At 40.4% G+C, this 27889-nt stretch overlaps 1 protein-coding gene across 1 annotated transcript; it reads left to right on the top strand.

Annotated features, from left to right (window-relative positions):
• Nucleotides 1-27746, top strand: PHAF1 (phagophore assembly factor 1). Its single transcript, XM_075188967.1, has 17 exons — nucleotides 1-106; nucleotides 7182-7306; nucleotides 11074-11156; nucleotides 12065-12148; nucleotides 12239-12282; nucleotides 13924-14003; nucleotides 14094-14188; nucleotides 14420-14517; nucleotides 14611-14723; nucleotides 14846-14979; nucleotides 15566-15649; nucleotides 16294-16376; nucleotides 20441-20484; nucleotides 20623-20666; nucleotides 22625-22683; nucleotides 23215-23287; nucleotides 23660-27746. Exons 2-17 carry the CDS (start codon nucleotides 7243-7245, stop codon nucleotides 23747-23749), a joined length of 1272 nt encoding a protein of 423 aa, XP_075045068.1. The 5' UTR covers nucleotides 1-106; nucleotides 7182-7242; the 3' UTR covers nucleotides 23750-27746.
• Nucleotides 27747-27889: the final 143 nt, after the last annotated feature.

Consider the following 27889-nt stretch of genomic DNA (forward strand, 5'->3'; position numbering starts at 1 on the left):
CCCCCTCTCTCTGCTGCCGCTGGGCGGGGCCACGTCTCGCTTTACGGCTGTTCTCATCAGAACCGGAAGTTTTACAGCAGCGACCGGGAGAAGAACATAAACAGAGGTGAGATCGGTGCTATCACCCCCGCCCGGGCTGTGACAGCGGGTGCACATACTTCATGTGTGTGTCATGTATGTACTGTGTCATGGTGGTGTCTCCTGCCTGCAGGACGGTATATAGACACACAGGCCACTGTATACAGCTGGTAGGTATTCTGGGGAACTACAGCTCCCAGCATGCCCTGCCAGGGGGACTCTAGCTTGGCTTCTTGTGACTTGTAGTTCCACAACAGCTGAAGAGACTGATGTATACCAATATGTCCTGTATACAGGGCAGGCAGGGCTTGTGTAACACTTCTTCACTGCTGGAAAGGTGTAGTCATGTGTTTTAGATGTTTGTTCATCTATGAAAGGTTGTGTATTCATATAAATTTGTTGTCACTGTGTCATTTCTGTCTATTTACATTAGAAAAAATGTTAAAAAAATGTGTGTGTGTGTGTATATATATATATATATATATATATATATATATATATATATATATATATATATTCATCATTTATTTATATAGCGCCACTAATTCCGCAGCGCTGTACAGAGAACTCACTCACATCAGTCCCTGCCCCATTGGGGCTTACACACACCATGACCCCAGTGCTGTAAGGCAGAATTGCTAATATATATATATATATATATATATATATATATATATATATATATATATATATATATATATATATTGTTAACGTTGTCCTATTAAATCTAGTGAACTCCTTTTAATGATGACTGATAAAACCTGGTGACAATCTCAGAAACATTAGATCCTTGTTAATAATCACTATAAAAATCTCAATATATATTTTCTTATATGGCATGCCTTTAAATAGCTGTTTGACGATTGTTGACGTAGAAACAAAAACTATATATAGAGACATTTTTAGGCTATAATAAAAGATTATAGTTGTCCCCAGCTATAAATAATAAACATACATGTATATTATGAGTTTACATATGGCAGCAGCACACTATAGTTGACAGGTTGCTGCCATACATGCTAATTTAGCAATGAGATGATATTCAAAGCTTGTTTTTGTTACTCATTTCCCAACTGCATTTACCTGGGCTGTATTGCTGATCTTAAATGGGTTAGGTCACTGCTTTAAAATGTTGTTGATCTGTTCCCACTGATTATAAGAGCAATACCTTTACCGTGCAATAGAAAATTCACCAGTGTATCAGAACTTTTGTGAAATAATCCTTAATACATTTAAGCTACATTATCTTTCTGTCAAAGTTTACTTTTATCACATGTAAAAAGGACACAGAATCTGTCCGCAAAACAAAATGAAGTGTTATCTTTTGTTATGTCAGATGTGTAAAGTCCCCTTGTTACTTTGGTAGATAAATTCTTGACCTAAGACAGTGTTGGCTAACCTGTGACACTCCAGGTGTTTGTGAAACTACAAGTACCAGCATGCTTTGCTAATATATAGCAGCTTATTGCAGGAAGAGTATGCTGGGACTTGTAGTTTCACAACACCTGGAGTGTCACAGGTTAGCCAACACTGACCTAAGAGCAGGGGCAGGCTGGGCAGGGGGGCATATGCCCCGGGGCCGGTCCCATGATGGGCTTAACTTGGGCTGAGTCACTGGGCCACCTGCATTTTTTTCCTTTAAAATAGGCAGCGGAGTTCAATCTTGCACTCCTGGCTAATATTTGCCTGACCTCCACTGCCTAAGAGCTTTCAATAAATCTCTCCAACAGGCTACTCCAATTTTGTACATAAAATAATCTTGGTTTTTTTTCTTACTGATCCGGTTAAAAGTTACACTTCAAGCTTGTTATGGGAATAGGACACCAAAATGTTCCTTAGACCAAAATTATTATAGTGTATTAGATGCTTTAGCTTTGCATAGACCTAACATTGTTTACCCAGGGAAAATCATTAAACTAAGGCAAAGTTCACAACAAATTAGTCACCCATTTTGTTTTGCATAAATGTCTATGTCCCAGTCACTGTAATATCATGAGCATCATATCTTGCCTATTTTACCTAATATTAAATATTATCAGTTTGTTTTACTATTTCCTATACACTCCGCAGTTTGGATTTTTTTTGTGAAAATTCTTTTCCACTTACACATTGGCTCCATTTAAATATCATTTGGGATGATGCAGAGATGTTGGCAAAACTGGTGCAAATTACTCTAAAGAAGCACAGAATAATAGTGTATTTTCAATCAAATGCAGACCCGTATACGTCTCGAGATGCATTGACTCCATGGGTTGAATTCATTTTACAGAATTAATCATGAGAATAACGCGGCCTGCGCACTATTACTGTTAGTACGGTAATTTTAATGCATATTTCTGCTCGTGGCTCTGAGCGGCGAGCAATAATTAGTGTTGAATTACCGTAGTAACGTCAATAATGTGCACTATTACCGTAGTGCGCGAGTCGTGTTATTCTCACGAGTAATACTGTCAATTGAATCCCCCCCATATGTGACAAGTCAGCAGCAGCGTGTATATACACGAGCCCTGTAGAAAGCTCAAAAAATACACTTTCTAACAGTTGTATGTGTGCGTTTACACGGGTCTGCATGATCCGCATTTTCGTAAACATGCCTGTACTGTACTGTGCTTGACCTACATTAGAACGCTCCTTCCCTCCCCTGTTCTAGGTGCAGACGGGTGTAAGTGCCAGATTTCTACACAGTAGTTATGGTTTGCTAGTCCCTGGGCGCATGAATAGTGATACCATGTAAAAAACAAATGCTGTTTATTGTAAAGTATATATGGACTAGCATATACAACTGATATTGTACACATATAACAATGATAAATTGAATTGACTTATATGGTAGGTCAGCACAATGCATACAACAAGTATATAAAACAAGCTTATATGAATAATAATTGGGCCAATTGGCATTAGTAGTCCTGATGGTGCTAATAGATCGCCTGATAGTTGGTCTAGTTGATTATGCGTGTGACAAGACTGGGTGATCAGCCCACAGGTCAAACACGCACTCGTGGATGCTAGTAGCAATGTCAAGTGTAAACCTCATAGATCCATTTCTCCTGGGTGAAAATAGACAGCAAATGGGATATTGCAGACAGTTGAATGTCCCCCAGTGTAAATGGATATGTTCCAAAGGCAAATCCTAGTAAGGTTGGTGATTGGTTGCGGACAGGTCCAACGGGTGAGCCCAAATACGGAGACTGGTAAACAGACTTACCCTTAGTGAGGCAGATTGCAGTTCACATACATGTAGTTAGTCCGTACCTAAGGCGCTCCCTTTAGTTTTTGGGCCCGTTGCCGTGGAGATGTTCTCGCGTCCTGCTGCCTGACGGAGGTGTCTTGGTAGATGGTGTTGCGCATGCGCATGCGGCCGTGATGCCGTCGCTCGTAGCGGCGGATTTGAATTAGGTTGTTCTCAAAGCGGACTTCAAAGAACTGAAGGTATATAGATGTGCAGATACAATCCTACGCGTTTCACCTTGGGGCTTCCTCAGGGATTGTGAAGGAGGGGGGGGGGGCATTCGTTTTAAATAGGCGCCCATTTTCAAGCAGGCTGCTGATAGGTTATTTCTTTTTCCATGTTGCCATAGATCCCATCTTTTGACAGACGGGTCCCTCATCCAATGGGGGGGATTCTAGTAGAGAGACTTTGTCCTCCTCTTATACTGGACCAGCTGTTTATAGTCTTATCTTTCATATTGGTCATTAGTGTTCATTCTATTAAAGCTGTGGTTACATTGAATAAGCTGGTAATGAACCGTAGATTGGTAATTAGATAAATGGCAACAAAACAGCGTTTGTGTTTTGTGTTTTTCTTATAGACTAATAGTCTTGTTAATATTGACCCCAGGGAAGATATATATCTTGTAAGAACAAGGATCATGAGTAATTTAATTCCGTTACGGATAATACAGTCCCATATGTGGTATTGCGATGTACAATTTGCATCTCCAGATGCTGCAGGGAATAGTGGTATTGATTGGTGACTTCATATTGGTAAGTATTTGCAAAAGTGAACAGTAGTCATCATGTTGCGTTATGTACCAGTGAATAGGCATACATTCATACATATCGCCCTCACATTCTAGACTAGTATTGGTGATTTGGGTGGTTGGGTGACTTTGTGGGCATTGGTTGTGGATAGTACCAATGATGTGTAACCGTACAGTTGTATTGGATACTCGGGTTTCCCACAAATAATACAAATTGGGGGGTATAGTGGTAATGGTAGAAAGCTGTTAATGTGCAATCTAAGCAGTTATTGGTGACTGATTATATAGGACCAGGGTATGAGGGTTACACAAAGGGGGATCTCAGAGGAATTGGCCTAATTCAAAGTCAATGTTAAGCCCCTCTGGTGTGAGAGTCTTCATAAGATAGATTTGTTTGGACTCTTCTCTTGATATGGATTTTATGTAATCTCCCCCTCTCCATTGCTTGATGACTTTTTTAATACCCATAAATTGCAATTGTGATGGGTCCTTGGAATGATGTTTGGCAAAATGGTCTGAGACACTATGTTTTTCATAGCCCTTTCTGATGTTTCTATGATGTTCGGAGATTCTGACGTGGAGTTTTCTAATGGTTCTCCCAATATATTGTAACCCACAGGGGCATTGTAGGAGGTAAATAACCCCCGTGGTGTCACACGTAATTTTATCCTTAATGGGAAACGTTTCTCTTGTGGTTGTTGAGGTGTAAAGGGTAGATGGTTTTGTGTGCCTTATGGTGCTAACCTTGCACGCTGCACATCTAGTACAGTGAAAAAAACCATTAGTTTTCTCTTTAAGCCAAGTCTCGCCTGTGTTTGGTTTGTTTGGTGGTATGGTGCTATGCACAAGTTGGTTCTTGAGACTGTTTGCTTTAGTGTAGATGAACCTTGGTTTATTTGGGAGGATTTCTTTGAGTTTTTCGTCTCCCAAAAGTATCTTCCAGTGCTTCTGGATGATGTGCTCGACTCTTTTTGAATCCTTACTGTACTGGTTGATAAACGGGACATTGAATTCAGCAACTGGGGCATTCTTTTTACAAAGAATGCTAGTCCTATCTATTTCCCTGACGGTTGCTAGGGCCTGTTCAACTGTATCCTGATTGTAGTTCCTCTCAAGAAACCTGCTCTTAAGTAGTTCTGCCTGGTTATCGAACTCCTCTATTTTGGAACAGTTACGCCTAATTCTTGTGAATTGGCCTTTCGGTATATTGCGCAGCCAATTATTGTGGTGGCTACTTGTTGATGGAATAAACGAGTTGGAATCAACTTCTTTGAAAAATGTTTTAGTTTCTATTTGGTTTTGATGAATGTAAATCTGTAGGTCCAGAAAGTTAATGGTGTTTGTACTAGTGTTTGCAGTGAAATGTAGGTTCAGATGGTTCGAATTGATATGTTTGAGGAATAGGATGAGTTGGTCTTGGGGTCCTGTCCAGATGAACAACACGTCATCAATGTATCTATACCACAGATGCAAAAATTGGAGAAACGGATTGTTGGTCCATATATAGTTGTTTTCCCACACAGCTACAAACAGGTTCGCGTAACTGGGCGCAAATTTTGCGCCCATTGCTGTCCCGCGAACCTGTTTGTAGAATTGTCCTTCACACCAGAAGTAGTTATGGTTTAATGTGAATGATATAGCCTCAACAAGAAAATTAATTTGTAGTGTTGGGATGTTCGATTGATGTGTGAGAATGTTTCGAACATGTGCGCATCCTGTTGTGTGATCGATGACAGTGTATAGTGAAGTGACGTCGCATGTGGCCAATGTAAACCCTTCCTTCCAGATGGTTTTGTTGAGAATCTCTAACACATGCCCTGTGTCCCTCAAATAGCTTTTTTGCTGGGACACTAGGGGTTGGAGAAATGAGTCTATATAGCTTGAAAGATTTGAGGTCAGTGACCCAATCCCTGAAACAATGAGCCACCCTTTTTCCCACCCCCTCCCCCTTCCCTTTCCCCCTCAGGTCCCACGAGGCTGCAATTTACACATTCCGACCTGTAGGGAGCGCTGAATCACCATCCGTTCCAGATTTCTACACGTCTGTGTAAGCGCATGTGTGTAAGCCCACATTCTAGGCATGCGCAGAGCGATTTCACGCAAGATATGCCATGCAAACTGGCATACGTCCCTTTCTGCATCTTCCTCAATGTGTTTCCATTATATGGTTAGTTACACAAAGGTGTAACATAGTTGTAGGGTTTAGAATAACTGAAATGAGCATGTAATGTGATAAATGAGTCACTAGGGCGTGATAAAACCTTTAGCTGCTGTAAAATAGGTTGAAATGGTTTGCAGTGTATGTCCACCTTATGCAAATATCCTGTCCCTAAATGAAGCCCTCGCCTAAATCCCTCTACACATGTTCTCTGTCATTATATTTTCATGACCGCTGTTCATCACAGTGCAAAAACTCAAAAATAAAGAAGGCAACTGTGTCTCCATGACTAACATTAGTGTAATTAGAAACTCATGGAAATAATAAAAACAACCACAGAAAGGCATGACATGAACTGGTGCTATGATATAAATATTACAATATTTAATTATAGATGATAATTAAATCTCCCATCACAAGCATACCCATTGAAATTATGTAACCCGTTAAAGATTAATGAATTGCTTTGTTGACTACATAGAGCAGTTTGGCTAACCTGTGACACTCCAGGTGTTGTGAAACTACAAGTCCCAGCATGCTTTGCCAATATATAGCAGTTTATTGCTGGAAGGGTATGCTGGGACTTGTAGTTTCACAACACCTGGAGTGTCACAGGTTAGTCATCACTGACATGGAGCAAAGACAGAATATAATTTGACAGTAAATTTTTATGTTAATAAATCTTTTTTTTTTTTGTTACGTTGATTTGCTCTATAATCATGTTACAAGGCTGTACCCCAAACTGTACAATGTTAAAGATGGACATGTATAACTACTCTGGTTGTGTAACTACGATTCTTAATTTAAAAGAAATCCTCCTTTGTGCTCAGCAGATCTTTTTATCTCCATTTACACAACATGCAGGCTCCACATCTACATACGATTTACTGGAGGCACCTATTATGTAATGATCACTTGATATAAGCAGCATGTTTTTGTTTTTTTTTAATGTGTCTTTACAGGTTCAGCCGTGGTAACGTTCTGGATCTCAGCTGACCCCTGGAGCCTCCCTGCCCTGAGCCAATGCTGGATCTGGAGGTTGTACCAGAGAGATCCCTGGGCAACCAGCAATGGGAGTTTACCTTAGGTAGTCAATATAATGTGTTTGAATGCTACAAGTGCGTTAGTGCTTACTGGGAGGAAATATGGTAATTGTGTCTGAAGGTGGATAGAAAGCAGCAAGCAAGTGTAACTACCCACACACATTATTATTATTATCTTTTATTTATAAAAGCATTACAGTCCTATACGGATGAACTGGATTAAAAAAAATCTATATAAAAAATAATAATAATTAAATATTTCCACACTTATGCCAATATTTTTTTCTTCACCCTAACTGAACATGTAAAGTGCAATGAAAAAGTGTACAATTACGACACACACACGCTAATTCAATTGCAAGAAGATAAAAATAAGATCCAGGTAAATCAAGCTGAATTCTGTACAATCTGTATAGTTTTTACTGCATATCTTCCTCACACAGAAGCATTTCTGTACAGTTGAATCAAAATGTAACAACTGGTGTGATCAGATTGTATAATGTGTGGGTACTTCATCATCATCACCATTTATTTATATAACGCCACTGATTCCGCAGCGCTGTACAGAGAACTCACTCACATCAGTCCCTGCCCCATTGGGGCTTAAAGTCTAAATTCCCCAACATACACACACACACAGACTGGGAGAGACTAAGGTCAATTTGATAGCAGCCAATTAACCTACTAGTATGTTTTTGGAGTGTGGGAGGAAACCAGAGCACCCGGAGGAAATCCACGCAAACATGGGGAGAACATACAAACTGCACACAGATAAGGCCATGGTCGGGAATTGAACTCATGACCCCAGTACTTTCAGATAAATAACCTGCAGTAGCTCATTTTTATGCTGCCAACCTCCAGTCCATGTGAATAAGGACACTGAAGCTTTTGTTGAACCTTTTGAAGGATCACTCTACAAAAAACTGAAAATCTAGAATTATTTGGAGGTCAATTACTATAAAAAAAAAACAAAAAAAAACAAAGCGATGCTTACTCCTTATAGTTCACTGTAAACACTGATGGCTTTATTGGGCCCTCTCTGCTCTGGACTGTTTCTAAGAGGCTGAGTGGTAGTACGTGTCTTGGTCCGTGTTTACAGTACAGAGCAGAGCAGTGTAGGCTCCCTATAGGTTTTGGGGAACCCAGAAGATGTGGTTGACGGCACCAAACCAGTTAGTGTAACTGATTTTTTGTTTTCATTTTAATCCCCTGAACTCCACCTAATACTATTTTCCTTCTTTAAGATTTCGGACCTGTTAATTGCTTCTGTTCTTGTGATGCCACATATAACAGTAGTGATAAGTTACTGTCTTCCCCAAACTTCACTTTTGCTGCCTTGACCAATGCCAACTGTGACCGACAATTCCGCTGTATCCTTCTTTATTGTCCTAACATACAGCAAAGACAAATGACACAGAGAGATGAACATACTGGAGAAGTTAGAGAGTAATATGCTGTTTATTTTTCTACTACTGTAGATGTACGATGTACTCTTTGAGCTATTAAAATAGCCCCACGTTTTCTACAAGACCTGTTTCCAATGTATACTTTGGTCACATAGATGAGCCATGGTGGGCTCCTGAAATGCTAGAACTATGGTGGGTAGCAGGCGGCTCTCAGAGCCTTTAGCTGAGGCCCCCAGCTCCTTCCTGCCTTATCGTCAGATTTGTTTGTTATAGCTTGTTACACTTGTTAACAAATCCTGCAGTTATGTTATTACAGATTGATGTCTCTTTCTTTGATTAAATGTATTGTTTTGACCTATTACTGAGGCTAAGGGTAACGTGTGGCGGTTAGAGGCTGTCCATGCAGCCCTTGTGGTGTATCAGGTTGCTTCTTTGCTACAAGGTATAAAGACATCTAATATGCCATCTAAATTTTAAGCCAAATCTCCATTTGGCTAAAAACTGTCTGTGTACCAGTAACTGCAAATTGGCATGACTTCCACATGTGTGGGCACAAAATGATTGGCATGCTCGAGAATGATCTGATCAAAATCAATGGGATAGTTTTCGGGTATGTCCATTTATCTGGCCAGCAGATGACCACTATGTATCTAGATCCAGTGGTGTGATCCAAGCACTCATTCCAATTGGTGAAGGGGTGAAGCTGCCCAGTTTGGGCACCTACAAATATGACCAAATGGAAAGCTGAACCTGTCACTCCATGATTTAGCTGTGCGACAGGCTTACCCCATGTATTATTCACATTTCCACTGTTTTGTTTAGCGCTGCACTTACTGTGTGACTATGGCAGAACTGAATGTCACTGGGCCACAACTAAATAGAAGAAATAGAGGTTTGAGGGCACCATTCCCTGCTATTTAGGGTCAGTAGTATTTGAGCCACAATACAGCGAGTCCAGCTTTAGGACGTTTCCTTGACATGTCCCAGGTGGTGAAGTATGTGCATGTGGCACACGGAGTAATCCGGTGTGTAAACTATGCAGTATTGTGTGATTAACAGCATTATTGTTCAGCTGGTTTTATTGGCTCATGCTATCACCTGATTCCAGGAATCTGGCCCGTCGTGTCCTGTGTCATTTGGTCATTGTTACGCCAGGAACATCCTGGGATGGGTCATCTGGGCAGTAGCCAGCTTCCCTTTTAACTCTTTCCTGCCATAGGGAAATTTCAACCATGTTTGGTAATAAGCTTATACTTTATATAATATGAGATAAGCATGTAAATATGTAAGATTGATTTTATCTGTGTAGTTTTTTTGTGTCCACTTACTCCTACATAGTCTAGACTGCGGGCCACAGGTTACATAGAGGTTTCCTTGCAGCCACCAGCACAGGAGCAGTAACACTGTACAATATTACTATTGACCCAGGTACAGAAGCTTCAGCGTAGTGTATTCACACAACCTCCACTGCAGATGGTCCTTGATTGGTGCTCTCGCCCAGTGACCAGCGTGATTAGCCAATCATGGTTTATCCTGCAGACACGCTCTGTGAATACGAGTTCTTGGACTATAGATGAATGTGGTTAAAATAGGGGATTTTAAAGGAGAACTTGGTAGGGACCTCCCAAGATTTCACTAGATGGGGACAATGGAGATGTGTACATACCTGTTTAAAAGCAGATACATTAACTGAAAGCTTAGGAAATGTATTTTAGTTTAATTTAGTTTAGGAAGTTGTGGTTATAGGGTGTGTTCTACACAGTCTGTAGTACAGTGATGGTTTAGGTGTGTTGGAGACTGTTCTGTATGGTTGTATGCCTCTCCCATGCAGTGAAGGCAGCAATTTTGTGGATTGAATCATGGAATGCAGCTGATCAGTTCATCCATGACCCAGTAATATTGCTGTCTTTTAATGAATTGATCAGCTACAGCCCATTAAATGGCAGTCTTCACTGTGTCTTAGTGATGTCATTAGTTCCTAGTGACTTGAGCTGCATTTTTGTGTTGGTACAGCTCATAAGGATATGGCACTCTTTAAACAGAACATGTATAGGCCTCCTATAATTCTGAAATTAAAAAACTGCACACTCACGTGGTGTGTAGTTTTCATCAGGCCACGAAATCTGCCTCCTTTCTAAGTCCCAAATAAGACAAAACAGCAATAGGAGCCTATTCACTTAACGTTTGAAACTGGAAGTATCAGGATTCTGCATTGTAGAAAAATGAACGTTATAAGTTAAATGTTATAGGTGACTGACCTAGGTAAATCACAACATATAGGAACCCTACAAACATAGACAGTTATTATGTTACCCACCTTCATAGTGATGTCTGGGTGTGCAAGTGTACAGACTTGTAGGAGAGTCTGCTGTAACCCAAGTAATACTGTTGTTACCCTGTGACAGGAATGCCCCTGGCTCAGACAGTAGCAATCCTCCAGAAGCATTGCAGGACCATCCGGAATGTGCAGAACCTCTATAGCGAGCAGGTGGGGTTTTTCTTTTTGTTTTTTGTTTTTTCTCATTAAACCTAATGTAATCACTTCCAAGACAGTTGTCCCTAATGTAAATAATCGTGCACAGGCGATGGACAATGGCAGCGCTCCATACCAACCAGTCAGATGTTTTGTTTTCATTTTCTAAACTACGCTAGGAAAATAACAGAACTATTATTATTGATTTGTAAGGCGCCACAGTGCTCCGCAGCTCAGGTCAGTTGGGAAAACAGGACATATATAGTACAGAGATATACAATGTAGACTAAATAAATGCAGACATGATAACAAGGTGTAGGGAGGGCCTTGCTCATGAGACCTTACATTTTAATGGGAAGAGGGCACAGCTGAAACCAAATCTGATTGAGCAAAAAGGTGATACACAGCAGAGCAGCCAGTTATCTGTGCCTCAGTTATAGGTCGTCCAGAATGCTGACACCGGATAACATTTGTATGGTCACCTAGTCTGCCCATTTTACCTAATTAGTGGGTTGTGCTCTGGACAAACTGGTGTCGGTTAACATGCAGGAGCAATTTATTTTTTAATCGGGGCCCCCATTGTTCTGGGACCGCAGAAGAGGTAGTTCCCACACCTCCTGTCCTAGCAGACCAAACCTATAGGTAGGGCTTTACTTCTTTTGTTCCTTCTTAATACTATGGTCTGTCAGCTGTCATCCAGTAAAGGTGCATTCTAAGGCCGGGTGATCCCAGCCATAGTGTTACACTGGAGTGCTAGCTAAAGAGGGGAAAGCACACCTAGGAATGCATATGTAACAATCGGGGAACACACCAAAGTTATAGATTCTGGGTCCCAACCCAGGGAAGTGCACACGTGAGGTAGTGGTTCAGGGGGATAATAGATTGGATGCTCATTACACTGAGTCGTTTGCTTTGTTCCACAGTGTCCTCTGAATCATGACCTCATTCTCAGCCTGACTCAGGATGGGATCAAACTGCTGTTTGATGCTTATAATCAAAGGCTGAAGGTGAGAGGCTTGTAGATACCCACTGCAGAGGTGACAATGCTTGCAGAGCTAGTTCACATTAACATCTTAAATCTTTATCTCTACTTTCAGGTGATAGAAGTCTATGATTTGGCAAAAGTAAAATTAAAATACTGGTGAGTGCAAATAATAGTTTGTGTATCTTAAGTTAAAATGTATTTGTGTTTTAAAAGGATAATGGCCAGTGTAACTATCTTAAATTTATTGAGTTGCTTTGTTAAATGGATCATTTTTAAGATACGTTTGTCTATGATCCCCTTTTTGGTCTTCATCTCCTGTATTTCATATGTCGCCAAAAATGAAGTTGGCAGGCACAGAACTGCCTGTATCCAATCGGCTCATTGGAATGCGCACAGCAGCGCAGAGTGATTCAGAAGATGAGAGTGTTAATCTTGTTGTATAGTCTTGGATGATTGTGGAGTTAGACGTACCTCTTTACGATCACGCATTCAACTTATTATTGGTGTTACAAGAATACTATTGTTAAAATAGTTTGTATATGTTTTGTAAAATTGAAAATAATTGAATGTTGTGATTTCTTTTATCTAAAGAAATGCTTATTCTTACTACAATAACTGTGTTGATGCTCATCCATTTTAGTATGTTGACTTGCCACTGATTAAAACTCATTCAAAAATATAAAGCAATAGAAGAGGAGGAAAAGGATCTACACTCTATTTTCAGACTTAAGTAGTACCCCCTCTATGTAGCCATTTCAGCAGGGGATTCCACCTGTAGCCTGAATATCGGCATTTGACAACCCAGAGAGGAGTGACTGTTGTGGTGTGGACTAGGCATGAGTTTCAGAGAGCGAATGAGGAAGTTATGGTGCCTGACAGCAGCCAAGGATGTCTATTAAGGTGCTGCATTCACTCCACAGCTCCAACCCTAGCAGACGGAATCTCTAGGTTGGGGTCAGTCTTCCAGGGCTTGTCTTTCCTTCTTAATACAATCGTCTTGCAGCTGCTATCAAGTAAATGTGGGATTTATTACACTGGAGTGCTTGATAGAGAGGAGAAGCCATGCCTAAGGCTGGGTACACACATCAGCCAGCTATTAGACCTGTCACCTGATAAACAACCGCTTGGCCACATATCGCGTTAGGGTGTATACTTACACGATGAACGACAAGTCATTCCAAAGTGGCGATTGTCGTTTCATTTGGTTTGGTCGTACTGTTTAATAATCTCATTCCAATCGCCTTCCGATCCTGCAGTGTGTATGCACTCACGATTACAATTTCCATAGGGTTTACAGGGTCATGGTCTTTTCAGCCGATGCCGGCAATGAACATGTCCTGGTGACTAAATGTAGAGAGTGCTGTAGATGGAATAATTCATTCGTTCGTTCTGAGACTGAATATTTAGTTTCAGAGTCACAGAAGCTAACGAAATTCGTTCTGACATGTGGATAGCTATAACAAGGCGGTTCATCAGTGTGACAGGAATGAATGAGTGCATATTGTGCTGTCATTCTCTATAGGACCGGATGAAGAGCACAGCTCTGTAGGTAAAGCGTGTGTAGTGTGTATGCATGAATCGTCCAACCGGTCGGACCTCCAGTCTTAGGAATAATCGTTGTAGATAACAGATTGTTCGGCAAATTCTCCAATGTGTACCTAGCCTAAGTGTTCTGTTAATTGGATCTTGGATCTTTTCCCTTCCTCCCTCATTGACTCCCACACTCTCTCCCTTTCACATAGGCTGCATTTTATTTCTGATTCTTTACTGATGAAGTCTATCCTTTTATTGTTACAGTGGGGTTCACTTTAACTCCCAAGCAATAGCTCCCACCATAGAGCAGATCGATCAGTCATTTGGAGCGACACATCCCGGAGGTAAGAGCACCTCAGACCTTACAAAGAAACCAAGGGCAATTATTGCCTCTGTTGCAAGATAGTAGTCATTTACTTTTATGTATCTTTCAGTATATAACTCTGCAGAACAATTGTTCCACCTCAACTTCCGTGGTCTATCATTCTCATTTCAACTGGATTCCTGGACAGAAGCCCCCAAGTATGAGGTGAGGAAGGGAGAGGACTGCTGTAGGGTAAGGGTTCCTGGAGCGCAGCATTTGCATGGTAGACATGGGAATGTGTTAGCGATTGCAACACAATGATTGTGAGATATGTTCAGAAAATGATTTACATGTTGCAGTCAGATCTATGTATCACTCGTTAACAGAGCAGTGTGTGATGGTGATGCATTTGATTACATGGAGAATAGATTCAAGTTGTTGTTCTTACTTTCAAAGCCCAACTTTGCCCATGGATTGGCATCGATTCAAATACCCCATGGAGCCATGGTAAAACGTATGTACATCTACAGCGGTAACAGCCTCCAAGATACAAAGTGAGCCAAAATTCTAGCAGAATTATGTTTAGGAGTCACTATTTTGCCATTATGTGATATATTGTTTATCCCCCTCGCTTCCTCCCCCGGCAGAGCACCCCCTATGCCTCTCAGCTGCTACCTGGGCAATTTGTACGCTGAAAGCGTGGATGTTCTGCGAGACGCCTCTGGACCTCTAGGGCTGCGACTCCGTCTGCTGAGCACGGGTATTTTCAGCTTGTACTCTTTTTCTGATTTACACACTCGTGCATAGAAACCTACAGTAACTATTTGTTAATGAGTGTGTCTTTCTGATGCTGCATCACCCTGTTGTCTCTGGTCTTGGCAGGTTGTGGGCCTGGAGTGATGGCCGAAGCTAAAACGCGGGTGTCAGAGCGCTGTGTGTATTTCGGAGATTCCTGTCAGGATGTGCTGAGCACACTCGGCGCTCCACACAAAGTCTTCTACAAGTCTGAGGATAAGGTGAGTAGAAATATTTGAACTTAACCGCACATCTTAGAAAACTAAAGGGTTTGTCCACTTTTAGACCGTCCCTTATTTAAGATGCCAGTGGAGACTGCCCTGTTGATCCCCACCATGACCTGAGGCTGGGAGCTATAATGCTCTAAATTCATCCAGCCCTCTATCAAAGAGGACAGTCATGCTCTGCAGACTCACCGCTCAGTATGGCTGCCGGCAGCACCTTGTCATGCTACAGGGGAAGGAGGGCAGGCCATAAGAGGCTCCTGCCGGGAGATGTTTGGAAGTAACCTGAAGCATTAAATGATTGTCAAAGACCCTGGTTGCAGCAGCTTTTCCATTCTGACAACTTTGAGTTTCATTTCCAAACTTCTACCGGCTATTGACATTGGCGAAGGGTCCATTACGGTGCTGGAGTCGGCATGTCCCATACACGGGGGACCCACACAATTGTACAAGTAGGAGGATTATATTCTGTCTGTGTGGAGTTCCCCTTTAACTGCAAACAATACATTACATTATCATGAACCCATGTGCTTTATTGACGGCCAAACTGACTTTTGTTCTGTTTCATGTTTTAATTCATTAGATGAAGATTCATTCCCCGTCCCCCCACAAGTTGGTCCCTGCCAGGTGCAATGATTATTTCTACAACTATTTTACACTGGGAGTGGTGAGTATGGATGCGGAACCGAAGATCGCATTGTACTGTCGCACAGTCACCCGACTCATGTTTAACAATTACAAAGACACTTTCCAACACCTTAAGACTAAACAAAGCATATTATAATTTACAAATACATTTAGCTGTCAATAACTCCATTACTTTACATGTACAGATTGGCTTTAAGTTGCTCCTGTCCCTATGTCCCTTTACAGAAAACCCAGAGGTCCCTTATCTCTGCTTATATGTCCTAATCCGCATCAGCCAATGACAGCAGCACCTAACCTATCATTGGCGGCACCGGTTTTCTATTCCAAGAGGAAGGGAGTGTGACATTATTATAGTCCATACTGTGCTTTATTTTACGATGCTTGCAGAGCATGATGTACTAGCGTCGTCATACACAAGATGCTTGTAGACATAATTACACTTCCGCTGTTGAGTTTCCTTTTCGTTCTTATATATATATATATCTATATATATATAGATATATATATATTTTCCCAAAAATGATTTCATACCTTTGCAGAATTACAATTTGTGCAAAAACACATTTTATTTGTTTGTTTGGTTGTTTTTTTTGCTTTTATACAATTTGCCATTTTCTGACGCTCTTTTCGCTTTGATCACTTGTCCGTATCTGACATTTGCAGGATATTCTTTTCGATGCAAACACACACAGAGCCAAGAAGTTTGTATTGCACACAAATTACCCCGGACATTACAACTTTAACATGTGAGTAGTTGTGTGGGACCACATATGACCCGTAAATGTGGAAATCATATCTTTGCTATTTTGTGTAGATGTCTTGTTTTTTAAAAGAGGTAGCGTGCAATATCATCTAGCATTAAGAAGAGATTGTTTAAACAAGCAGGTACTGTTTCATACTTTCTATCCTAATTTGTCTAGAAGATCTGTCCCTTCAGAGCTAAAATTAATTTACCCCCAGATTGAGGGAGTGAGTTCAATTTAATAATGTAACTTTATACAGATGTGCTTTGTCATGTAAATTAATTATATTGTATTTGTAAAGACCTTTTGAGCCACCTAATCTGTGAAATGTTACTTATTAACAGTGTTCACATTTTCCCTAAACTATGGCAGCCAGGGCCGGATTTACCACTATGCAACCTAGGCACTTGCCTAGGGCCCAGCGGTCCCCAGAGGGCCCTCCCAGGGCTGGCGGTGAGACCAACCTTTAAAAATGGGCCACTACTACTTATGGGACAGTGCTATATGCTTGCCCCCCTGGGCTAAAGTCTGCCAGCCAGGCCCTGAATAAGGCTATATGTTATGCTAAAAAGTATAGTGCTATGGATTTTTTCAGGGAGGGGACCCCAAACCAGTATCTTGCCTAGGGCCCCATGAGGTCTAAATCCGGCTCTGATGGCAGCCAATCAGATATGTGCATTAAGTGCCTAACTTGTTCTAGACCCATAAAATCTAACTTCTGATTGGTTGCTATGATTTACTGCAAAGTTGTTAAATCACCTCCCATGTGTCTAAAGGTCACCTGTGACATACACACAGCAGAGGCCCTTTTTTTTCGCTTAAGAAATATTTTCAAGAATGTGACCTGTAAATTAACAAGGAATCTGTTGAGATTATCGAAGCATTTCATAACCAACATTCATGCGGCATTACAGATATTGAGAAACTCTTTCCTAATAAATTGATTGGCTGCATTCTCACAAATATTCGAAAAGTATCTGAAAAGTGTTCTTTAAAACAGCAATCCCACATAAGATGCTTTGTGTCTCTGTTATAGCAACTTACGGACCTTTTAAGCATACATCTGATTACACTTTTCTTAGCTGTTCTCCTACAAATCATTATCATACAAAGTGTCTGTGGAGGGCAGACACGTATGGCTGCCAGTCACACACACAAAGAAGAACTGTTAATATCAACCCACAAGGTAATCACATACCCGGTCTATAATGTCATTCGGCCATATAACTATCTCATGACTGGGATGGTGCGCCCATTACATGTAGAACTAATTTAAATAATAAACAAAGGTGCAAACAAGAAGAAAACATGTTTTGTAGGGGCACTCAGTGATTTTTGAGTTATTATTAAAACATACATTTTATTAGATCAGTTTAAAATATGGATATGGTTTTCCCAAGAATAAACCTGAATACCACTAGTAGCGAAATATAAAAAGAAAATGAAAATGATAAAGTGTGAAATAATATAAAATAATAATTTAAAATGGCTGAAAAACCGCCAGGCCTCGCTGTATTATTAATTGGTATCCTAATTGTAATGTTATAAATATGAATCTTTATATAAGAGGTTAATTAAGATCCTCACGCTGCAAAACACATGTTTATGTATACAGGTTATTAAGGACCGTTTAGATAATTAGAAACATAGATTCAAAAACACGGTCATGTGTGTTGGGTCATTCTGGGTGAATGTATAGATTTTAATTATTTTCCAGCTCTGATGTATTTATTCATAGCAATTATAAGTTTTCAATTTCATGAGGTTACTGGATACAAATATATATAGCATTTAGCTATTTCTAATATTATGAAATCTTTTCTTAATTGATGTTATTCAGAAAGGTGTTATTGGTGAAACGTCTATCTAGCTCACTCCTACCCTTGATACTGAGAAATTCTCAGTCCCCCTGGGTTATTTCATCATAGAATGACCCGAGATCAATTCATCAATGTTATATGTTTCATTCTGGCATATTGGATATCGATAGCGGCATATCCGGCTATCTTATACCCCCGATCCTGAGAAACTGTCAGTCCCCCTAGACTACCTCGTAATAGGATAACTTCAGATCATCAACATTATGAAACTACTGTCCCCCTTATTCTTTTTAGTATTATTTCATTCCTATATATTAGCTTAGCAGCGTAGGATTAATCTTATTAAATAACACAGCGAGGCAAAGGCCGACACGCGTTTCGCTTACTCGCTCTGACCAGGCAAAAGCGAAAGACGTTTCACCAATAAAACCTTTCTGAATAACATCAATTAAGAAAAGATTTAATAATATTAGAAATAGCTACATGCTGTATATATTTGTATCCAGTAACCTCATGAATTTGAAAATTAAAATCTATACATTCACCCCAAATGACCTAACACATATCGCCGTGTTTTTGAATCTATATGTTTCTAATTATCTAAACGGTCCTTAATAACCTGTATACATAAACATGTGTTTTGCAGCTTGAGGATCTTAATTAACCTCTTATAAAAAGATTCATATTTATAACAATACAATAAGGATACAAATTAATAATACAGCGAGGCCTGGCGGCTTTTCTGCCATTTCAAATTATTATTTTGTTATTTTATATTATTTCAAACTTTATCATTTTCTTTTTCTTTTTATATTTCGCTACTAGTGGTATTCAGGTTTATTCTTGGGGAAAACCATATCAATATTTTAAACTGATCTAATAGAATGTATGTTTTAATAATAACTCAAAAATCACTGAGTGCCCCTACAAAACATGTTTTCTTCTTGTTTGCACCTTTGTTTATTATTTAGATCAGTCACAGACTCAGACTCTCAGCATGCCATGTGAAGGCAGAGGGGTGAGAAGGAGGGGGAGTATTTTGCAGTACACAGAGCAGACAAAGTAGATAGGAGCGTTACAAAGCCTCTTTGCTCTCTACATCATGTGCCATGTGACTGTGGTTGCCATGAAAGTCACATGACACTGTGAAAACAGCAGAATTATAAATCCATTAAAAGCAGCTTGTAGAACCAAACAAAGGAAAATAGTAATTTTCCAAGAGAACAGCAGTAGTGGGAAATTGGGGTGCAGTCAGAGGACAGAGTTGATAAGTTCAAGGCTGAAGAGTATGGCGGCAGCCCTGGGTTTCAGAAAGGAAAGGAAACATGGATCCCCATTTAAAATATCAATTACCCAGGAGTGCTGCTGTGCAGCCATAAGTGATATGTATCAACAGCATGCAGATCATGTTGTAGTGCCCTGTATGCCAGTGGTGGGCAACAGGTGGCCCTCCATGCCTTCACTTGTGGCCCCCAGATCCTTCCTGCATTGTCAGATTTGTTTACTATTGCTTATAACACTTGTTTAAAATGCCTGCTGTGTTATTACAGATAGTTGTGCTTCGTTGATTAAATGGATTGCTTTAATATTGATATTAATTGCCCTATTAAAGGTTAGAGAGTTCCCCATGAGGCCCCTAAGTGCAGAGCCGTAACTTTGTCTTTCTCGCCCCAGGCGCTAGAATTCTAATGCTGCCCCCCTAGCCCTCAATTTTAACCAAATGAACCTAAAATATTCCTAAATTGCACCCCCCTTCAGTGTTGCGCCCTAGGCGGTCGCCCCTGTCGCACAGCCCTAGTTACGCCCTGCCTAAGTGTATCAGGCTGCTTATCACTACTGCACACTGTGTTCACATAGAGACCGTAATACACCCATCGGAGGAGTTTGTCTATCCAGTCATACTTTAAAACTGATTGTTTAAAACACGGTGGGCAGATCTTGACGTCACATGACGGAGCATGTGACCTGTTTATTCCAGTTTGTCCAAAAAGGTTCATATACTCCTAGTTATTTGTACAACTCTTATGTAAAGACAGACAGGTGCTGGCTGAGTACAAAAGGCATTCTGCTTCTTACAATTTACAAATTACACCTAACGGAGGTAGTAACTGGAAGAGCCAGCTTGTTTGGAACAACTAGCGAGCTGTATACATAGGTAAAATGCTATCTGTATCTGTTTTGTGCCACTGACTCTTCTCATCCAGTTGTGCTGATCTCATAACATCTGTGGAACCTTTTTCTTCTCAGTTATCATCGCTGTGATTTCCGGATTCCGTTAACAGTGAAGCGAGGTAAGATTTGTTGACTCCGATACCCAGCTGCATGGTGCTAAACCCACATCATCATGTTTCACTTTCGTTTTCCCCTTTCATTCATTGTTTGAACATGTAATGTACTGAATACCTTTTTGTTTCTGTTATTATTTACAGACAGCTGTGAAACACAAACAGAAATCTGCACAACATACAGCAAGGTGAGATGTAACTTATCCTGGAGGCAGCCATTTTGTTGCCTGAACCAATATCCAACATGACCATACAGCCTTACCAATCTACTAGGACAACTGGCATCACTTGACCTATGTTATGATGAATATTAAACCTTATGAGTACAGTTGTTGGGCAGATGGCACAGACTGGTCTTTGTGTCTGTAGCATGGGATCGTTTTATTTTGGTAATGACATTGACACTTTATTGTGTGGTTATGATTGGTTTTTGTAGTTTACTGTTATGGAATAATAATCGTATTGTAATGGGAACATTCTGTGCACTGTAGTGATGATTATTATTATCATAGATTTTTAAGGTGCCACAGTGCTCCGCAGCACCGTACAGTAGGGAAAACCGTACATACATAAACCAAAATAAATGACAAAGACATGAAAACAAAGGGTATGGAGGACCCTGCTCATTAGAGAGCTAACATTCTAAGTGGAAGGGGGCACAGCTGGGAGGGGAGGATGTGTCAGAGTGAGACACACTAAAGGAGCGGTTCGATAGGTGGTAAGTGAACCAGGAAAGAACTGTGTCACGAAGGCCAACGGAGTGTAGGAGAAGAGGGTGGTCAACTGTGTCAAAAGTAGCAGAGAGGTCCAGGAGGATGAGTATGGGGAAATGACCCTTAGACTTTGCAGTAAGTGGATCATTGATCACTTTTGTAAGAGCAGTTTCAGTGGAATGTTGGGGACGGAAACCTGACTGCAGACAGTCGAGAATGGAATGAGAGGAGAGAAAGTGAGACAAGTGTTTGTACACTAATCACTCAAGTAGTTTGGAGGCAAAGAAGAGGAGAGAAATAGAGTGGTAGTTGGAGAGAGAGGCTGGATCAACAGATGGTTCCTTTGAAATTGGTGTGATAAGCACATGCTTAAAGGAGGAAGGAAATGTGCCAGTGGAGAGAGACAGGTTGAAGAGGTGAGATAGAGGTGGGCATGCTGTGGAGGAGAGGGAGCGGAGAAGTTGAGAGGGACTAGGGTCGAGGGGACAGGTTGTAGGGTGAGACAAGTGTAGAGACTTCATCTTCAGTTACTGGAGAGAATGAATTAAGGGTGGATTTGGGGAGTGTAGGTGAAGGTGGATAGAGTGTGTGGAATTTTGTATGATCAGATGTCTTGTTGAATGGTGTCGATTTTTGTCTTTGAAGCAGGTGGCAAAATCATAGGCTGTGCTGTGGGAGAGGTGGGGCAGGTGGGCAGAGAAGAGAGTTGAAGGTGGCAAAGAAGCATTGTGGGTTAGAAGTCTTGTGGAAAATATATTCTCAATGTACAAGATTATATGAAAGTAATATCACCTTTAGAGATTATAATATATAGATTATAATCTCCAAAGGTGACATTATTTTCCTATAATCTTTTACATTGAGAATAATATATTTTCCACATGAGACAATAGTATAATAAAGGTGACACACTCTGGGCTTCTCTTTGTGGTAAAGTGCATCACTAGAATGATGGAACAGTCACGATAAGAGGCTTGCTCCCTCGGTGCATTATGGGGATTCATTGCCCGTCAACACAGAGACTTTATTATGTCATATAGACTGCCTGCTAAATCTGCTTTCATTATATGGGTAGTTTTGTATTTAGTTTTGAATCAAACCATGTGAAATCATGGTAAAAGTGCAACTTTATGTGTTCACTCGTGTTTCTCCCTGATGTCCTCTTGTGTCAAAGAATAAATTGCTAACTGTTTTACTAGTCGCTATTACTTAGTTTGTTCCAGGAAACTTAGCCTATAAATCCTGCTATCAAAGTATATATTCATTAGCTTAGAATATATACTTGCTTCTAGGCAAATCATACCCGGTGTTACTGTGTGTGTGACATGCTAGATGTCATATGGATACCTGGAAGCCTTAATGATTTACCAGTCCTGAATGAAGGTATCAGAGTTTAGATCAATTATATGTCACACATTGAGTTTGTATTGCAGTGGGACAGTATTCAAGAACACTTGGGACACCCAATGGAGAAGCCAGTCGTCCTTCACAGGTAAAATAAATATTCACTTGTTTTCTGAGAATGGGGTGAGATGCCGTATGGTGGAAGCTTGTCCTGCAGGCGGCAAGAGTGGGGGCTGAGCCAATAGTCATGGAAATGCAGCCTGTCCGTTCACTAGGAACTAGTAACATCATTGAGAGGCTAGTTGGGATTTTATAGGCTATGAATCCATGGCTGCCTCCATTGTGTTTAGATGAGGAGTTCATTTTTTAAGGCTGCACTCTTTGTTTTATTTATGCAGTAAATAATCTAAACATGTATTCAATCACATAGATGAAAGCACAAATTCTCCGTTTTTTATTTTTTATAAACAATGCCCCAAACTTTGAAGTGTATACATATATTGGCCTCACCTGTGTGTTGTTATAATAACTGAATGTGGGTTATTGGCCTTAGTACATGATGTTGCTGTTTATAGAGCGATGTGAAGACAGAAGGTAATAGGCTTTGTATCTCCAGTAACACAAACTTATTATCTGTTCATGAAATGCATTAAAATAATCATGTTATATTTCTTTTCAGATCATCCTCACCAAATAATACAAACCCATTTGGATCAACCTTTTGTTTTGGACTACAGAGGATGATTTTTGAGGTTAGAATGTTCTCTATTGTTTTGTTTTTATGATGTTTGAGCATTTCTGCTCAAAGGTGCAAAAGTACATTAAACTATAGCAGACATTTAACATCTGCTTTACTTGTCTAAAAATGCACCACTGCTACCTGCCCATTATTAGCCATGTTTGTAAATAACCCTTTGTTTAGTATTTCTTGTTTATAACAAATTAAGCATTCGTTTTAAAAATAATCTCCTCTTTCAATAACAATTTAATTCATTGTGCACTACCTACGAACAACCACTAGATGGAGACACATAATTTGTAAAAACATCTATTTAGACATATTGCAAGTAGCCATATCATACAGTACTTGGAGCTAGTGACTTCTACACATATTTTCCTTTTAGGTGATGCAGAACAACCATATAGCATCAGTCACTCTCTACGGGGCCCCAAAAACCAGTGGGCAGCAGAAATCCTCTGAGCTGAGCCAATAAACCCGGAACCGTGTGGGGTGGTACAGCCCAGCGTGCCTTCACTTGCTGACGGATACCCACACAAGGCACAGCGGTGTGCGCGACGCTGGCAGAGCGGCAGGGCGCAGCATGGATTGTGGGCGTTTTGCAGCCGCCACATCAATTCCAGTTACTGCCAGGCAACCTCCTTTGCAGCAAACGTGCCCTCCACGTCCCTGTAACCTCTACCACAGAATGTCAGGGCCGCACGGGGAGCTCTCTGCTGCGTGTAGAAGCACAAACATGCACGAGCCATGTGCAGGAGCAGGACCTAAGAAGCCTTCGTGTTAGTGTTATTGGATTCATGTGATAGTCACATCTGTATATATTAATATACATGGGTATGTAAACACATTGATATTTCTGTGGTTAAGGACAGTCTAACATGTAACGGGTGTGTGTATATGAACATAGATTTATATATACAACCACGCATTCAGGTACCACATCATGTGACTTTAAAAATGGAGCACACACAAACTACCGTCAGATTGTGTGTGTCTGTGCACATAATGGAATATATGCTTTCCTCCCACACGGCAGAAGCTGCAGCCCTGGATCCCTGCATTCTGTTCCTGAACAACGCCACAGTTAAGCAAGTTTAAAAGGGGAGTATTCTTCAAAACCTTTGTTTTTTTTCTACCCTAACTGTATATAATGTAGCGACAGGTTTTCATCTAAGGTCTCGGCAATTAAACTGATCCGAAATGTCACACAGAGATGTCCAATACTGTATGTCTAGTACATGACTTTGGGACAATATAAAAGGTACTTCCCCTTTAAGATGTTTTACCCAAAAAAAACAAAACAAAAGATCCAGGATCAGAATCCTAGCAGTTTTCAGGACCGCAGTCGGGAGCCTCGCTATACATTTGCTGCCAAACAGACGGTGTTTCCGGCAAACGGTGCCCTTACCTTGGGTTTTGGTATCTATGTCCTCTGCACATTAATGTGTCTTTATCATCTACACACCGAGGAGGCAGACATGTTGTGGGGGGAGCTAATATATTTATGAATCACTGAGAACTAGGGGGGCATCGCTGAGGCTTTCCTACCTTTTGCCTCTGTGATGTGTCTTGTTCCCCATATGCTGAATATTGGTTCAGCCAACAAAATGTCTGCATCCGCTGTACGTAGAGGAAAGACACACTTTAAAAAGGGGTGTTATGTCCTTGTACCCATTATTTGAGCAGTATCCCACAAGCTCTGCAGTCCTTCCTGGTAGCATGCAATCTTTGTGGCCTGCCCAGTTGAGGATAAGCACCCAAAGCAATGTGCTTGTCGCCTATTTCTTACTATTGGTTTTTTTTACCATACGCACTACATACACTTTACTTGATCAGTCAATGTGTTCACTGAACAGCATCTGAGGGATCTTATGGACATTCGTACGATGAGTGAAATGCTGATTTATACAGCGGAGGTAAACCCCCCTCCCCGTTTTCCTGCACTAATAATTACTTGACAAGATGATTTTCATTTTCCAACACCCCAAACCCCTATTCTTAATTTTGCTTTCACATCCATTTACTTGTTGATCTTTTTTTTTTTTGTAGAATTTTATGTTCCATTAACTCCACTTTGTAATTGATGTGATTATTTAAGGGAAGCCTCCGTATGTTTCTATTGGATACAGCTGTACTTAGACACTGTGCCGTTGCTGTGACTTCCCCTTCCTCCCTCTGCTCCATGACGATTGTAATAAAATGTACACATAAAGTCTTATATAGAAGTGTTTCAACCGAGGCCAAACACCCTGCAAATGCACCCCTGGCATAATATAGTTTTATCACTCCTTCAATAGACAATAGCCAAAGACCTGTTCAGCATGTGTCTCAGATGTATTGCCTGAGAATTTTCATTGATTTCCCAGTATCTGTTATGTATTGACCCCACAATCCATATCACTTGGTGAGTAAATTATCCGGATGAGATGCAGCTAGAAGCTCGGACATGGATGTGCTTTGCAGAACGCTAGAACATTGTATTTCTGCCTTTTTTAAGTCTTTCTTGCCCGTTTCCTCTATAAAGTCTCGAGCAACGTGCGGCTGTCAACCAATAAATTGGCCCACAATTACCTTTGGGATGTTGGTTGGGAGGGGAGCGATTATGTATAGAAATGTATCCCATTTGTAATATTTTGCTGTAAGAACTTGTGATAAATGGACCGATTTTGTGCATTTGCATTTTCCACACAAAAAATAAGTGTACAGATTTTTGTATATATGTTTTTTTTTTGTTTTTTGTTTTGTAAGACTAACTTGTATGTATATTATATGAACATGCAGGTAGAGAGCCGGAATGAAAAAGAGGAGGGCATCCCCAGGACCAGAGGGCAGGATACTGTGATAATGCAGGCATTCTCTCTGTTATAGTCCCCTCTCCCCCTCCGTGCAGCCATCTTGTTTCCCGTTTATTCCTGTCAGAGGGTCAGGTCTGCATTGATACTTGTCTCAATGGCTACCACATGCTTCAAAATGAAAACATAATGCACGTTAATGTCCATTTATGGCTCTCACTGATGGCTTCTCTAGTGTTCAGTCATGATGTAGCAGACAATGGTACATTGTTAAGGTAGTGTACACAATATTGGATTATTGTTCCTGTACTGTGTTACAAACAGGGAGCTTGTTCTCCGTTGTGTAGCCACTCTTACCTCAGTCTATACTTTCCAATTTATGAGACGCTCTACTCTAGGTCAGTAGGGATAAAACACCTTTTGTTGTAGAATGCGGCATTATCATAAAGTTTGAATTGTATCAGTGACGTGATAATATCGCTTAAGGTTTCCTAACCTGGGCATCCCACAATATTACCGTAAAGGAGAGTGCTTAGTGGAGAATACGGTTTTGGTAATCACGGTCCTTAGGGGATCGTTTTTTTTCCGTAGATTTCCACAATGAAGTCATCAAGGGGAGTTCAAATATTCAAGTAAAATTAAAATACTATAGCGAAGCTAAAAATAAATTGAAATTTTTGGATGACAAGTTCACAAATAGTTTTTATGACGGTATTGGTTGTTTTTTTATTAATGCTGTCTGCATAATGTTTTACTGATTAAATATTAGGGAATGACTTTTGTGATGTGTTTTGTCAATTTGAGTAGCTATTTGTTTTAAACCAAGTTTACTACTTTCAGTCAAGACTTTAATACTGTCTACCAATCTTAAAAGCAGACGTGAAAACATTTGAGAATTTGTCATATCGTAAGATGATCACAATAAGGCCATTTGAATTGTCGCACTTGACAAGAAACATCCCTCCGCTTTTCCGGAAGCTTCTGTAAGACCTCTCTACCTTCTGACTGAATACCTCGAGAAGGCCGCTAAAGCCAGATGGACTATAAAAGTCATTAGTCTGCTCCATGAAATGTTACACACATGTTGTGAACGGGAGTCTTTAAATAGGATGGTCCAAGCGGTTTTCCCCTTTTGAAAACCAAATACCTTCTGCCCCATTTTACCACAAATCATAATGCAGATTATTATCCTCTCGATTTCCAGCCCTGGGGCAACCTCCTCTGGTAGCAAAACTGCTGCTTGTGTTTATTTTTGTTTACATTACTCATCCCTTATAGTATTATGTTCTGTAGGTCATGGGGATATCCCTGGTCCGTGTAACTGATTATAAAGAGACTGATGTATATGGGCAGGGAGGGGGGGGGGGGGGATTTATCCTGGGCCAAGAAACAGAATCACTTTACAAATCTACATTTGGGGATTATGGTGGGGGTCAGAGCCAAGATGTGTGGGGTCTCGTGTGGGGTGCTTTTTCTGTACAGGGTTCGTTCAGGAAATTATTGTTTTAATAAAAATAAGGGTGTTTGTGATCATGCTTTATTTTCTTGTTTTTGTTTTTTTTTGTTTTTTAATTATTATTGTTGGTATTATTATTATTTTTTTTACAAATACTCTGGAATCTGTAGCCCCAAACAGCATGTGTACCCACAGGTCAATAAAGGGAGACCCTTGGTCACAAATCTTGTTTTCTGACAGTGATTTTTGTGCTTTCTCTGTGTTGCTGCGAGTGCCTGAAGTATGTACACAGCATTATGGGCAAACAGGACAATGTAAGTAATAAAGTATTACACTGGTAACTGATAACAACAAGCTAATGGAAGCT

This window comes from Mixophyes fleayi, chromosome 10 (assembly GCF_038048845.1).
Source record: "Mixophyes fleayi isolate aMixFle1 chromosome 10, aMixFle1.hap1, whole genome shotgun sequence".
Lineage (NCBI taxonomy): Eukaryota > Metazoa > Chordata > Amphibia > Anura > Limnodynastidae > Mixophyes > Mixophyes fleayi.